The sequence below is a fragment of the Manis javanica genome, chromosome 3 (genome assembly GCF_040802235.1).
Source record: "Manis javanica isolate MJ-LG chromosome 3, MJ_LKY, whole genome shotgun sequence".
NCBI classification, from domain to species: domain Eukaryota; kingdom Metazoa; phylum Chordata; class Mammalia; order Pholidota; family Manidae; genus Manis; species Manis javanica.
The window spans coordinates 199499073-199515777 of NC_133158.1; the positions used below are offsets into that span (position 1 = coordinate 199499073).

Sequence of the window (16705 nt, forward strand, 5' to 3'; positions counted from 1 at the left end):
GATTTATATTAAAAGTATATATTTACTATATAGGCATATGTATTGGTATATAAGTATTACATATATTTTTCTACATACATACATATATATAGGTTTTATATATATGTGTGTATATATATATTTTTCAGCTTGCATATGTGCACAAAAAGATGCATATGAGAATGTCCATAGATGTACTATTCATAGTATCTCAAAACTGGCAACTATTTAAATGTCTACCTACAGTGGAATGGATAAATTTTGACATATTCAGACAGTGAAGTACTTATACAATAATGAGAATAAATAAACTACAACTAAACACAACAACACGAGCTGCTCTTAGAATCATAATGTTAAAGAGTCAGACAGTAAAGTATATATCATACATTTCCATTTTTTATAAAATACTAAAATAGGCAAACAAATTCATGCCATTAGAAGTCAAGAAAGTGGCAGCCTTGGAAGTTAGTGACCAAGGGACTTCTGGATGCAGGTAATGCTCTGTTTCTTGATTCTAGTTCCACAGACGTGTTTGTTTTGTGAAAATCCATGGAGCTGTACTTATGATATGTACATTTTTCTGTATGTACACTATACTTCAGTAAAATGTTTTAGAAGTTCACTAAGTATTACAGCTCTTCAATGATGTAACACAACCCTAATTTTCATAGGCTTAACTTCTAAAAGAAAATCAAGTTTGTTAAACAATGTAAATATGAAAAGAAGCACAGCATTTATGACATAAGTGATACTATTTTAAAAGAGAAATGCTGGAGTGCTCTAGACATTTTTACTGTGTGAAACTACACCAAAAGTTCACAGTGGTCAGAGGTTTTTGTTTTTTTGGTACAAACATGCTACAGAATTGCTTTATATACCATAAAACTCATGTGGGAAGGGGCACATGGTATATTATTTAATATGTGGCAAAGAGATGAGTGCCCATTACTTTTTATATTTTGACAGGTGATGATACGGACAATCTGCACATGTTTAGTAGTATGTGCCTTACTTGTTGCTTTGAAAATCGGGGCTATTAATAATGTTCCTTATTCAAAGAGTTTTAGATTTAATGGAGCCATTTCACAAAACTTATACTTCATATATAAATTTTTAAAAATTGAGGATTTCTAGCTTCAAATACCAGTTGAAACATATTCCCAAATGCCATCTGTTAGGCTTTTACATGTCCTTCTTAACTCCCAAGGAAGGTCTTGAAATGCAATATTTAGTTTTATCCATAAAATTTGATGTTTCTCCCCCCACCTGAAACTATGGACTAGCCAAAGACACTCGTTTTTCTGTCTCATGCCTACAAGTTACCTACTCTTTCCAGTGAAAACTGAGTAAGACAACAGTTTGGCAAAAACTGTTCCTTTGAACAGATGAGCAGATGAACATGTCTAGGCAATCAGTCCATCAGAGACCTCAGCCTTCCCTTTCAGTGGATTTTTTTTTATCTTCTGGCTCCTTTCTGTCAGCTGACCTCACCGTCATGACAATGAGTATAGAATACAAAAATCTGTTTACCAGATGTTCCGATGCAGTTGGCAAGACTCACAATGTAAGTGCTATCAATGCTGGAGAGCAGTCTCTGTATTGTACATGTTTTCCTGTACAATGTGTGACTTCTGCCTGAAATAAGCAACTAAAGAAGCTGTTGGATATGATGCAGGAGAGCAAAGGGGATGACTTCATCTCTGAACGCAGTCTTTGAAAATACATTTCTGTACTAGGGGTGACGTTTAGATGACTATAAAGTTTGCTTTATGAGGCATATGGAATAGAAGTAGTGTGGCAGTTAGCTAACAGCATGTACTCCAAGATCAGACTGGACACAAATCCTAGCTCTACCACTTGCCATCTCCATAACCTTGAGGCAATTCCTTAAAACTGCCTCAATTTCTTCATTTTCAGGCAGCAGTACTGCAGCATAAGGTTTATTGCAGGGATCAAATGAGTTAGCTTGGCAAAGAGTAAACACCAATTAACCTTTAGGTAATATTATTCTCATATTATATATTGGTATACATAACATACTTTAAGACTCATTATTTTTCTTTTATTGTTTCAGGAAATGCTTCTCAACACAATAGCCAGAATGTTCTTGTTAAAATGTAAGCCAGATCATTTCATTCATCTGCTTATAACCTAAAAACTTCCTATAATATATTCAGAGGAAAAGGCTAAAGGCTTAATAAAGGTATATAGATAGGGTAACTATGTTACCTGTTTTTCCAGGACTGTCTTGGTTTCTGCCTATAGTCCAGATGCAATTACTGACAGTGTCTCCTTTCACTCTCAAAATATCCTGGTTTGGACAATAAATTATATGGTCACTCTATTATTTGGCCCTACATTATCTGCATCTCCCCATCACCTTCCCTGACCCCATATTCCTCTGACCTCATCTGTTACTAGTCTCCCTTCCATTCTCCCACGATGGACACTTCGCTGTTCCTTTAACTCTCCAGGCATATGTCTGGCTCAGGACCTTTGCACTTGCTATTTCCCATGGCTTGAATGCTCTTACCTTAGATAGTGGCATGATTTGTTCCTTTTAAGGTTTTTATTAAACTATCACTTTTATGGATACCCTTGTCAGACCCTCACTCTAAAATTAATATCCTCTTGTATGTACCTCAATAAAAAAATTAAATTAATATCCTCCCTCTTCTTTCTATTCCTCTTTCCCATTTTACTTTTCTCCTTAGCAGTTATCTCACATACTACATATTTACTTATTTAACTCGCCTACTGTCTTGTTTTTCCACTAGAATAGAAACTCCATGAAGATAAGGATAATTGCCTTCTTTTTGTTCACTGCTGTTTCCCCAATGACTGGTATATAGCAGGAGCTCAATAAATATTTATTGAGTGAATAAATGAAGAACATTTAAAGAAGAAAGACCGGATGTAACTGAGTAATGAAATGGTCAATCAGTTGCCATTCCTGCTACCTTCTAGTATAAAATCTGATCTAAAATAGTAGGACTACTGTGTTTAGGATAAGTGTTATGAGAAGCGCAATTGGACTAGCTTCTAGTATAGGTCTATAAGTAAGCTGTTTTAAAACTTGTGATTGCAAACAATGCAGTGAAAATCTTAGAGATGTTTAAATTCTAAAAAGTGACCTCTAAATTTGCATATTCAAAAATAACATTAAATCTTTTACGAGGACACACTTGAAGTTTGCTTCCTGAGTCTAGGACCGTGGGGACTTCAAACCTTCCAAATTAAATAAACATTTCAGAGCATGTGGTTTTGTAAGGTTTTTGATGTTCAAATTTAAAAATAAGGCTACCAAAAATTAACAGTGAACTTATAGTCAATCCTATTATTGAATGTAATTTCAACTATTAACTTTATACCGTAGCAAAGTTTTTCCAAGAAAAACTAGACTTAGTTAAAAATAAAATTGTAGCTACAGAAAGCAGTTATTCTAACTCCCAGGAGAATATGGTAGATCCAGAAAGCAGTTGTAGAATTTCTGGCAGCATATCAAATTTATTTTGACAGAATTTCTTAGAACATTCCTTATTTAACCACTCGAGTCTAAGAGTCAACTTCAGAGACAGTAAGCTTGGTTTGCCATTCATTTCATTTTAGTTCACACACTCTTTATACCAACTATAAACTTTGCATGATAAGAAGTAACACACATTCTTGCAACTTCTAAGATAAAGACAGTATAGAAATATTTCAGAATAAAATAACCAGGGTATCTGCTTTTATTGATCAGAATGCTGGAATCAGTGCATTTACACACACACAAATACACCAAAGAGTGTATTATGTGAAATTCTTTTCTTAAAAGCAAAACTTGTATGCATCACTATTTCTTGTTAAATTTAGCATATGGCAACCTCTTCCATGAGTTGAACTGCTCGATGGAGGAATATCCTCAGCCACGATGCTTGTTGCATCTCAACACCTTCCTAATGAGAAGAGGACTGAAACCATCTCTCCTCCTCAGCCATGAGAACAATCTTGCAGCTATGGACTGTTTCCATCCCCCAACCCCCAAATGGCAATAACTGTGTTGCGAGCCAAATGCTGCGGGTTAGCAGAGTAACTTCACATGAGAATAATTACTTAACATAGCCATGAGAGAAAGCTATGAGGTTCCCAGACACAGGAAACGAAAAGTCAGAATGGGAGGTAGAGTTGGAGAGGGTTCTGAAGACTTTCCAGACAGCAACTTCCTTAGGACAGCAAATTAGGTAATAAATTTATCACTCTGTTACTTTATATGTACATACAGTCTTAAATCAGCTGGTTAGCATAATGAACTTTTGCAGCGTGCATATGTCTAAGCAATTCCAGAAAATCAACCTATTTCCTGTTCTCTAAAAAGCCAATAAAATCTTTTGTGATATGAGTATTACTTTGATATTCCACATGACTTGTAGATTTAGGATTTTAATTGAAACCATGATTGTAACTATGCATAATGCACAGAAATCCTGAAGAGACTCTTCAATTGGTTATATGCCCTAGAGAGAGAGGAGATTAAACAACACAATGCATGAAACAGAAAAAGAACTTGACCTCTAAAGACAAGGGGAAAGGAGGAAAATCATCCTGTTATGGACTATTCTGCTGTGCATGCACTTCTCTCAGATTTATGAGCCCTGATATATTCCCGGTTTACAGGAAAAAAGCAGAAATTCAATAAATTTTAAAAGCAATTCCGACTTTAGATCTGGAATTGTGTGAGAGAAAAACATTCTTACAGAGGCAAATAGAGTGCATTTTCTTATTTTACTTATTCATCAAATGTTTTTAAGCTGGACACAGTGCTGATGCAGGAGACACAGTGATGAACTCAAGGAACTCGCAGTCTAGTGGGGCAGATGGGCAAGTGAGTTGGCCAATACAATAGAGTGTGTGTTAAAAGTGTGGGTTAGTCAAGAGTGTCGTGGTGCACAAACGAAGGACATTAACTCAGTCACAGGCACTAACTTGCCAGACAAATAGATGATTAAGCTGAGATCTGAAGAACAAAGTGGAGTAAACCAGAGGAAGCATGAGGGAAAAACAGTCCAGGTAGAAGGATCACCTTGGTAATCCCAAATAGGCCAGGTTAGCCGGCGGGAAAGGTAGAGGGAAAGCATGGAGAGAGGTGCCTGGGGAGGTGGCCGGTCAGGGCTGCCCAACAGGACATTCAGCTGGGTTGCATTGCACCAACAAAGGGCAGAGATCTTGGTGGAGGGACACATTTTCTCTCTTAAAATTCAGAGCATACAGTTCCTATACCTAATTTTATGATTCTAGCACTATTACTGGAATGCATGAGAAAAGGTCTATTTTTATTTGCTTGATGATGAATAGGGAAATGACATCATTATCACACATGCGCTTCAGTGGTAACATAATGGCACTAACATAATGGTAAAAGGGCGATGGAGAGCTGACCATCTGGAGGGAATAGTATGTGCAGACCACAGATACTCTCCTATGCCTTGTCCATAAATGAAGAATCTCTCTGATAAATTATCATCATCATCACTTTAATTTGAAGGTCTCAGAAAAACATGATTAGAAGTTAATTTTAACAGTAAAGACCCCAATCATATCAAAATGCATTTACTGAATGACTACTATGAGGCATACAGTCTATGTGTTGTGGCAATTGATTCTTTGAGAATTTACTGAAATTGCCTTGGTGATTTGATGTTATCAAGAAACAGCTCTTGTATGGCTGCCCCAAGATGGATCCCAGTTGCACAAGATGTCAAAGGCTGTGTGAATATGGAGATAACCGGCTATGTATGAGCGTCCCTGGTTTCCACATTGCTCAGCTCCTCTGCCAGAGCAACATATCGGGAGGCTTGACTTTCCATTGCAAAATATTCCTGATAATTTCCATGCAGAAATTATATTTTCATTGTTGTCCTCAATAAGAGGTGGTTGCTTGGAGCGGACGCCGTTAGTAATCGACAATCAGTTACTGGATTCTATCACTAGCTCTTTAGCTCTTTCTACAGATCCGCTTTACCCCACGTGCTAAATGGAGACATTATTCACCTACAGTATCATCTGTGACATCACTGGTTTCAACTCCCTGCCATGCATGTCAAGAGATTTCTTGGACTCAACTTCTCTCTTCCCACGGCCCCATTTTAATCCTTCGCACTCTATTTTTCTCATACATATATTTATCCACATTCTGTTTCTACTTAACAGGCGGAGATACAGCACTTTTTGGGGCATATCTGTGTGCACACATGGGTAAGCAGTTATCCTGAAAACACGTGGTGCCAAGCTCTGGCCCACCCCTGCACAAACAAACACCACGTTTGGGTTTCCACTCTTTTCACAATTATAATCTACCTTTCCTATAGGCAAACATTCTATAAACATAAACATAATCTCATGTACCATTAAAGAATATAATTATTAAATTCTATACTTATGTTGGCATTCAGTAATTGAAGATTATTTTTTGTGAACACAGATACAATGTTTTAATTGTTTTGCTGTTGTATATAAATATTTTACATACGGATTAATTTACTTGGCCAAATGTTTGCATTTCTTGAAAATTCAGGGTATCAGATAATGAAGTTTCTTGGCAAAGTGAATCTGTCATCAGTTCATATGATATCATCTTATTACACTTAGATGGTACGTGTGGGTATTTGAAAGAATCTCCTCTTTCCCCTCCTCTCTCCTCCTTTGTGGGTCCTCTTGCACAAGTATGCTTTTTGCAGAATTAAAAATTAGACTATTCCTTTAATAAGCTTGGTAATAGCTTTTCTTCAACATTGTTATTTGCTTGAGAACAGGGAAGATAACTGCCATTTGCTTCCTTTGGTTCCTTCTGCTTCACCTTTTATTGTCTCAGCTGAGCTGATTTTATCACCACTTAGTGTGTCTGTTTGTGCATGTGGTGTGTGTGTGTTAGTGTAAGCAAGGTCCAGAGGATTTTCTCTCCACTTTTTGGATTATTTCTTCTCTATGTGATGTATTTAACTCTAGACCTAACTCATTTTTCAATTTAGGGATTTATAAATGCTTCAGCAGCAGCAATTCAGTAACTATATCCAGCCTCTCTGAAAATGTTATTCATGGCACAGAACGTTACTTAGGGGTAGGGATGGCATTCCAACAGGAGCTGAGCATGCATGTTGGCAACCGGTAAGAAGTAGGTCAGCATGGCCAGAGTGTGGAGGACCTTGGCTACTAACCATGGGAGCACCTGGATATTTTCATCAGTAAGTAGAAGCAAAGTCCAATATAATCTGAAGGGAAGAAACCCAAAAGATACAGAGATCAAGTAAGAAATTTCTGGAAACTCAGCTGTGGAGTGACCCTCTCTTCCATGCCTGCTGACCTTCCAGAGCCACCCAGCACTAACATAATGGTAAAAGGGCGATGGAGAGCTGCCACCTTGCCCTGCAATACGTGGGTAGCTTGACATGGTCGAGGAATCCACAGGTCTGATGTGTGAGACTCCAAAGCACAAGCCTCTTGGAGCAGAAGGTATAGTGGAGGAATGGCCTCAGGGCCGGGCGTTCACATTGCCTGGAGGGACCCCTTTTGACCATCCCAGGCAGAAATCCAAGAAACAACAACACCGTCTGGTCCCCTGAACTAGAGAAGCGGAGCAACAGAAGGAAGGGGAAATAACCCCTAAATAGGGTGAGATTTTTTAGTTCATCCAATATTTTTCTCTTTTCCTCTGGAAAAAGACTGACATGAGTGAAGAATATTTTTTTAACCCAGAAGGTTCACTTTCTAAAATTAATGGTTAAATGATTCACTACTAATGGTTAAATGGTTAAATGAGTTTTAGAAAAACAGGAATTACACAAATGCACTCCTGTGATGTAACAACATGCCAAACTGTCCACATTATCGAGAATTACAGTAAGGTATCTAAGGCACTGGATTCCCAAGAGGGAACAACCATACAGTTAGATAGGATGTGTTCATTTTTATCTATTGCTATATGAATGTAATACAAAATTTTATTTGAATTTTCATGAAATTGGGAGATATTCCAGATGATCTAACTGAAAATGCTGCTATAGAACAGGAATGAAGTTTAGTCTGGTGATTGGCAGGTAGTCCCTCAAAGAAATAAGCCAGTCTTCCCAGCAGTCACAGATACTGGTTTACCAAGAAGCTGCTCTGCACAAGGTCGAATGGTACTTGTTAATGCAGGGATGGTTAATTACTCTCCTGAGCCATGACGGGTTGCTTAACTAGTATATAAGTATGAATAATCAGTGTTTAATACTGCACCCTGTGACTGCTGAGGAGCCACATTTTGAATAAGTCATATTAGGAGTTTCAAATCTACTAATTTAAGAGAGATGTATGAGAAAATCAAATGTTGAGGACACATATTTCATAAGGAAAAAATTAATAACCTTTTAAGAGAAAACAGTTAAAGTTCTGGAGCATATGCTAAGCCTTTTAAATTAATTACACATTTTCAATTTTGTGTCCTAGCTTGGTACTAAAATCCCATTTTAAATTCAAATAGAAAAATAGAAAACACATGTTTCGATTGCTAGTCTGTGGGAAGAGATGGTATGTGATATTTTTTCTTTTGATTATTTGTTGTCTAATTTCCTCAACTATGCAAACATAGTTTTGAGGTGTTTTTTATTTATAAGGTTCAAAGTTGTAATCATTGTTTTCATCTTTACTTTTAGACCACTGATTTTTCTGGCAGGCTGGAATAATTTTGCCAGTTTATCTGTTGGAAACTGAGAGGCTACTATTCTACTTAAACTTTATTGTATCTCCAAACAAAACTTGCCACTTAAAGTCACATTTCAGAACGGCTTTCTGTGGAAAGTACATAGAAGAAAAAAATAAAGGCTGAGGAAAGTACTTTTCCTGGGCTTTGAATAAAGACATTCCATAACATCTGGCACGGATCATGTAATTTCACTTGAATTTCACTCCATCTGAATTCTTGCAGCAATTTTCTCCTCGCAACCACTAGACCAAATATGGAATAGTTTGCTTTGGTACTAGATGGTTCCTAACACGAGGTGATCACAGTGACGGTGGGTTAGTTATCTGCCTCTCCCACTGAGATACTAACTTTGTCTCACAGGTCTTTGGACTCTGCCTACTCTGAGGCGGGCTCACAGAGGGCGCTCCACACACAAACACTGGAGAAATGAACGAGGCAGCAGTAAATGGACGCCTATTTTAAATGGTTTTACTAATGCTGCTCAACAAGGTCAACACTGACTATTATCACATGAACCCCATTATCTCTAAGTCACTCAGATAACTGAGGGAAGTCAGCCTGGCTTCAATTATCAATACAGTCAAAATAAAACAGGTACTTTACAGCATGGAGAAGACAAGTAAAAACTCTAAAGCCTCTTACTAGGCTGATAGACAGTGACTGCAGTGGAGTAAGGTGGGGGGACTTGGTAATATGGGTGAATGCTGAAACCACAATGTTGTTCATGTGAAACCTTCCTAAGATTGTATATCAATGATACCTTAATCAAAAATAAAATAAAGTAGGTACTTTCATTTCAAGCCATACTGAGGATATCTGCCTTCTGAACAGCATCATATTAAAAAGGTAACTGAAACTGAAGGTATATTTCAGTACTTTTTGGACTTAGTAGGTCTCACCCTGCAAACCGAATCTCAGAAATATCCAGTATTCGTCCCCAAATCACCCATCCACTCAGGAAGCCAAGAGCTGGCATGAGAATCTGAGTCATCAAAGACCAACACTTGGAAGAGTCATCCCTGAAATACTACCTGGCTCCAATTTAGGTAGCAAATATGTGTAAGACTTAACAAATAATGAAATTTTAAAATGCCACCAAGTTTTAAGATAACAGAAATCACTCTCAGTAAAAAAACACAGGTGAAAATTCCAAAGGTCAGAAAAGTCTGCAGCAACTCTTCCTGTGGAATCAGAGCATATGTTCAAACCTGGAAATATATTTGTGGTTACTTTCCTACCTTAAACACATTGATAGGGAGATCAATGACCACATAGATAAGGTCTCCAAGGGCAAGGCTTGCTATCAGCGCGTTGGGGCCATTCCTCATACACTTGTTCTGGTAAATGATCCTGAGCAGAGTGGCATTCCCCACCATTCCCACGATGAAAATAGTACAAGATATCACAGTGTTAATGTATTTGAAAGCTGAAGTAATCTTAGTCTGCTGTGGGCAGTAATTGTGCATTGAGCCATTGCTGGGTAGAGCCAAGTTAGTGGGCCTGTGAGTGGTAACCAGGAAGCTGAGTTCTGTCCCACGAAAAGTGGTGAAAGCGTCCACAGGAGTGCTTAGATTTGTGCTGTAGCTCTCAGGATTGTTGCCCATTACACATCCGACCAGTGCCACCCAGAAGGACACCCTGAGGCAAAAGGTTTTCATCTTGACGCAAATTTGAGGAAATGGCGTTTAATGAGTTGCTTTTACACCCTCACTTTTTTTTTTCCACCTGGAAAAAGAAAGGAGGGAAAAAGAATTTTGGTTACAAAATCCAGCTGCCAATAAGATGATAGTCAATGATTATCCTATTTACTGCTTCAGTTAAAAAGTAGTACCTGTTTGGTAATAGATAAGAAATATCCATGTCCAGTTACCCCATGGCAGAAAAAAACAGAGAAGATGAAGGCTGCCAGAGCCTAATATGACACGTTATATCTCTGTCTCTCTCTGTCTCTCTCTCTCACCTCTACCCTCAGTTATACTTAGATCTAGATTATAATAACGGTGAGGATATGTCAGTTTTTCCTTCAAGTAATAGATAAAAGGTTCCTTTTTTTTTATCTCCACTGCAGCTAAGCTGATAAGAAGCTGAATTATAAAAATCTTTAAAATTGAGATATAAAATTTTATCTATTCAAGGAAGAGAAAAGGCATTATATAATGAGTAAAGTTACATATATTGAGACATAAGATTACCAAATTGTGTAATTAAAAACTTAATATTTCAAAATGTGTGTTGTTTTGCATATGGCAAATAATGTGGGAATAAAATGTAGCACAGGTAGCCATTTAAAGTTACAAAATGTTAACTTAAAATCTGAACTCATGATTAACACCATCAATACATTGAACAATCTTGGTTTCAATTAAAAAGGATATAATTGATAGATAACATTTATTGAAAACCTTGTTGATTAATGTGTACAATCTACTTCTCTGACAGGAATATTTTTGCTTTTCCATTCCTCAGAAACAATCATCACTCTATTTGCCAATGAGTGAAAGTGGGAGAATTGCTTTCCTAGGCAGGCCTAGTATTTGGTTTCCCAAGGGAATCTTTGTCCCGTGCTCTCTTAAACATCCTATATCACTGCATTTATTATGCCCAGTCACTGTGCTGAGCACTTAACAGGAGTGATGCCCCCTCATCCATATGATCCCGTGAAGCAGATACACAGGAGCATTATAAACATGGGGAACCTGACGTCAAGTACTTGTCAGGGCCAGAAGGTGCAAGGTGGGCAGTTCTACTAAGGTGGGCTAGTCTGATGACTCTGCATTTGAGCTCTTAACTACTAAGTCACAGTCTCTCATTCTGGTGTCTTCTGAGCACCTACAATATTTTAGCAAAGTCTCCAGAGCTTTGAAGAAGCAATAGACTTTGGGAAGGTAACTAGACATTTTCAAGAGATTTTTTTTTTAATTATTGAGAGCAAGTGGTCCTTCTTGCCTGGAGGTCTAGGTTTCTACCTGAATCCCTGAAGAAGACATGTTGGGAAAATGAGGGCTGTTGGTAATAACACAATAATCAAAGGTAAATAAAAACTGCTCCTCCCATCTACATAGTTTATATATTTTCTTTTCTGTGAGTTTTTATGAATCTTTAAATGAAGACTATAAGCTCATTTATGCAGTGCTGTGTGTCTATGGCATATACACCCAGGTCATAATTTAATTTTTAAAAATTGTGTCCTTTTTCTGAGTCTAATGATATGATTGGTAGTAACCACTTTTAGGAATTTTGACAGGTATCTGGGCAAATCAATAAAGCTTAGGGAATGAATAAGATATATTCAAGTTGTACAAAAGGTCTACAGTAAATATAAGGTGCAAATACCTCATACTTTTGCCTTACCCTGAGATTTTTTCCCCTGGAACCTGCAACAGTAGCATTTTACCTCTAGTAGTCATCTATTATATATGGATCTGTTACCTGACTTGAGTTTTACAGCTCTAGCCAGGCAACGGCAGTGTTCCCATTTGATAGGCACACTGCATTTTATTGCCCTACACTTCACGGAGTTTCACAAGTATTGCATTTTTTAAAAATTGAAGGTTTCTGGTGACCCTGTGTTAAGCAAGTCTCAGTGCCTTTTTCTAACAGCACTGGATCACTTCGTGTCTCTGTTACATGGTAATTCTCACAGAATTTCAAACTTTTCATCACCATATTTTTTTATGGTGATCTGTGGTCAGTGATCACAACTCACTGAAAGCTCAGATGGTGGTCACATTTTTTAGCAAGAAAGTATTTTTTAATTAATGTATGTACATTGTTTTTTTAGACGATGCTACTGCATTCTTAATAGGCGTTAGTGTAAACATAATTTTTATATGCACCAGAAAACCAAACAGTTCACTTGACTCACTTTATTGCAATGTGTGCTTTACTGCAGTGATCTGGAACCCAGCCCACATTATCTCCCAAGTGTGCCTGTCCTCAGGAGAAAACTGTCTTAAAAAGTCAAGTCAAGGTTTCATGGCCAAGAAGCGGTAGACAAGCATAATGCCTTACTTTGCTTACAGGACTTAGTCTGATCAATTAATAAAAATATCATTTTTTCTAAGCTAGGGGCATACTGTGTATGTACCTGTCAGTTCTGCCCAAACTTAAGTAAGGTGCATTTTTTTCCTGCTTCGAAACAGTTTGGAGTATCCAACCAAATATTGATAGACCTACGCAATGCCACTGTTTCCATTCCACATCAGAGGCCAGGGCTCTAGGAACAAAGCATATTGTCATCTTCCTCTTCAGATCGTAGGTGTGGGAGGAAAGAATCCTTCAATATCTTGTGTTGTTTAATGACTAAGCCTCCCAGTTTCCCCATCGGAAAGGAGCCTTCAGCAATAGTTTCCTTAAAAATAAGAGAAGGCCTTTTCCGGAAATGGCATGGATGGCCCTTTGCCCCTTAGAGTCCCCTAGGAGGGTATCTAGTGACGTGACCTGGCTGGCATGGGTATGATGCCACTCAGGAGCCGTCCCACTGGCGTTCGAGCAGGAGCGTGCTGGTTTGCCTGGTTGGCTGACTGAGGCAGGAGCTCAGGAAGCCCAAGCTGTGGGCTCTTATCAAAGTGTGAACTAGCTACCATTAAAACCACTTTCCTTCCTCGTCTTCCTCCAATGACACCACCACAGAAATAATTTCTGATGACATGCCGACCGGCTGTCTACACACACTCAGCTGCGGAGATGAGGGATACTTGGTGCAGGCACATGCGTACACTGGGGGGAAAAACACAAAACCAAGCAAAAGAACCCTTCCAAATGCATGTTCCTCGAAGAGTGAGTCTAGAGCTCATTTCCATGGATCTAAGTCATGATCAACAGTCATAGTCACAGTTCCACAGAAGCAGCTCAGATTCAGACCTGAAGGGCGTGGTTTTCAGATTCAGCATTCTTCATATTTGGGGTCTAGGAATTTGCTGGAGTTCGAAAGCTATTATTAAGGAGGAGGACTGAGACCTTATGTGTACACTTTAACCATTTAACATTTCAGACTCTCAGGATCAAAGTTCACCTGTAATGAGTAATTTGGAAATTCCAACCGTACCAAAACAGCCTGACTTTAGAGCAGGTAATTTACATGAAAAGATTGCGAAGGTGTTTCACAACTAATTAACACTTAGAGGGGAGCTATAAACATAGAAGAGAAAAGAAACAAACAAAACAGCTAGTAACTTTTTACAAGTTTTCTGTGGGTTTTGCTCCCTGGGTAAAAAATTAGCAACTCTCCCTACGGACAACGCCTGACCTCAGTATACCTCCCACCCCACCCCCACCGCCGCCAACTCTAAGCGAACCCCTTTAGGATGGTGTAAACAGAGACTGATTACAACTCTTGTTTTCTGCACGTGAAAGGCAACAAGTGCCCTTTAAAGGAGAGCAAAGAACCAAACGCCCAGACCTCCACAGGCAGGTTTCCAAACTAGCTGCTCTGGGGTTTTTCCAAGCACATCAGTGCCTCACGCCCAGCGCCCTGGGCGGCTCTTGGCAGACCCCGGGTGTGCGGGGAGGAGAAGCAGGCTAGCCAGACAAGGCTGCAGGGCAAGCTCTACGAACAGGCTTGGAGCCAACGACACGGACGTGATGTTCTACAAAGTTCCTGCAAGCCTGGGGAAAAGGGGAGACCCTGGGAGAATTGTTGGTTCGCTTTTGACTAAAAATCTAGACTCCGGTGGAATTCGGATCTTTAGACGGAGGGGCTTTCAATCCGTTCCCTAAACTCAAAGCGCTTCCGGAGCCCACCCCTCCCAGGAAGGCGCCTGCCCCGCCGTGCGCCCTTGGGCAGGTGGGTGCCAGCCTTGCGCAGAGGGTCGCTCAGGGTGCAGGGCGCCGGCTGGGGACCTGCCGGCTCGCCTTTCCTCCCAACCCAGGGGCCCTGGCGACCTCTCCCGACCCCCGCTCGGGTCCCCTAGAGGAAAGAGTTGCACCGACCGTGGAGCTGGGGGGCGCAGCCAGCGGCGGGGTAGGCGCGCGGCGCCCGGACGAGAGGAAGCCGAGCCGGCGAGGGTGGGCGGCGAGCGTCCCGGGCTCTGGCGTGGCGTCGGCGGCCCCGCAGGCACAGCTGCCTCGGCTTCCAAGAACTTTCTGGGCACGGCTTCTCCGGGGAGGTCTCCCCAAGTCTCCAGCCTCCGACCCCTGGGTGGGATGGAGCCTCTCCACCTCTTGTCCACAGTCGCCAGCCTAGAGGGATGACTGTACGCGCGCGCGGGAAGTTGCGGGGGGGGCTCCGAGGAGAAGAAAACTCCGTAGGAACACGCCTCCTGTTTGTCGTCCCCTCTCCGAGAACTCGCAGACCTTGTACTCCACTTTGGGACAGCAGGAGCGACCTAACCTTCCAGCCCTCCTAGGCGGCAGCCGCTCTAAAGCACAAAGCTGCCGCCCCCTCCCAGGCCCTCTGAAGGGCAGGAGTCTTTTTAACTATTTCCTTCCCGAAATGAAGATGAGAGGAGGTGGAGGGGGGGCAGTAATCGAGGGAGGAGGGTGGTTTAACAGACAAGACTTGGAACTGAAGAAGGCCTTGTAGAGAAACCCACTGGGTTCCTAGTAAGTGCGGACAGGTTTGATTTGCGACTGAAGCTGTAGACGGAGCCGGGGTCCAAGCATGGTTTCTCCTGTTTTCCCTGCCCCTTTGCTTGGCTTGTATGCTCCCTCTTAAGCTTACAGCAAGTTCAAGTGCCAACGTGAACAACAGTTTACGGGATCAAGTACATTTTACTACTGTCTTGTCCCTTGAAGTCAGCACCCAAGGCTATAACACCACTAGCTCAGGTCAAAGCCGAAGCCCCTGGACAGTCTGTGGAACTGTCATGTGTGCAGCTCAGACAGAACTATGGGTCCTCAAGAAATCCAAACAATGAGGGTACAAACAGCACAAAAGATGGTGTCAGTGTCATTATATACAGAGAGATTTTATCCTAAATTAGGGAGTGGACAGGAAATGAGAGACAAAGGCCATTATCTGTGACATGTGAGAAAAAACTGAGGGTGCCTTAGAGAAGGCCTATCCTCGGAACGCTTCAGGGCACTGCTGGTGTAAGGTCTGTTGTGGAAATGTGAGTTTCGAGTGCTGGTCACAGTTATTACAGACTGTTCTGGTTATCTACTGCACCTAAAGAAAACCCCCAAATGGTAGAGAGGTAAAGCAATGATCATTGACTTAACTCATCAATCTGCCATTTCGGTGGGGGGCTGGGACAGCTGGTCTTTGCTAAGGCTACAGGTTCTGCTTCCAAAGTCATTCATTTGGTGATGAGTTTGGTTTTTCTCCAGGTGTCCCTCCAAAACGCGGGTTAGGCTTTCTCACTGTGGTGGCTGAGTTCCAAGAAGGAGTGTCCCAAGGGGCAGGAAGTGGAAGCTGCCAGTTTGTTAAGCTCTGGGCTTGGAAACTGGCACAGCGTCACTTCTGCAAAGTTCTTAGTCAAGCAGTTACAGATCCCAGATTCCAGGTGATGGAACATAGACTTCACGTGTCAATTTGAGGAGTGTCAAAGAATTTAGGGGCATTTTGTAAAATCATTAAAGAGATCCTCAGAATATCACTACTGAAAGGGGCCTTAATAGTTACCTAGAACTATTACCCTGTGCTTTAATCTATTCTAAATACAACTTCCTCATGACAGAGTCAGCCAGCCAGGATAACCAACAGATTTTATAAGTGCCTTAATTTACACTGAAGAAAAAAAAAAACACTACCCCTTCAAGCACATGGTTTGGCAGGGTGACAATATTTTCAGGTAAGAAAAAGTTACTTGACATTTGGGTTATTTCCATCCTTTGGCTATTGTGAATAATGCAGCTACACTGCATGCTCAGTGTACCACTAGCTCAGGTCAAAGCTAAAGTCCCTGGACAGTACACTGGGGTTCACACTTTGGAATGTGAAACATGTGCTAGATTTCAGTTCCAACTCTTCCTGTAACAGGATAGACTTGGGCAGTGCACAACTTGCACAAATGAACATGCCATCCATCCAGTCTTTGGTAGAGCAGATCAGCCTGTACCTCC

At 40.5% G+C, this 16705-nt stretch overlaps 1 protein-coding gene across 1 annotated transcript in view; it reads right to left on the reverse strand.

Annotated features, from left to right (window-relative positions):
- Positions 1–15051, reverse strand: part of EDNRA (endothelin receptor type A) — a 55705-nt gene extending 40654 nt beyond the window's left edge. Inside the window, exons 1-2 of the mRNA XM_037024653.2 lie at positions 14633–15051; positions 9940–10426 (exon numbers count right to left, since the gene is read on the reverse strand). Coding sequence (XP_036880548.2) covers positions 9940–10359 — 420 coding nt within the window. The 5' untranslated portion in view covers positions 10360–10426; positions 14633–15051. The remainder of the gene's footprint in view (positions 1–9939; positions 10427–14632) is intronic.
- Positions 15052–16705: the final 1654 nt, after the last annotated feature.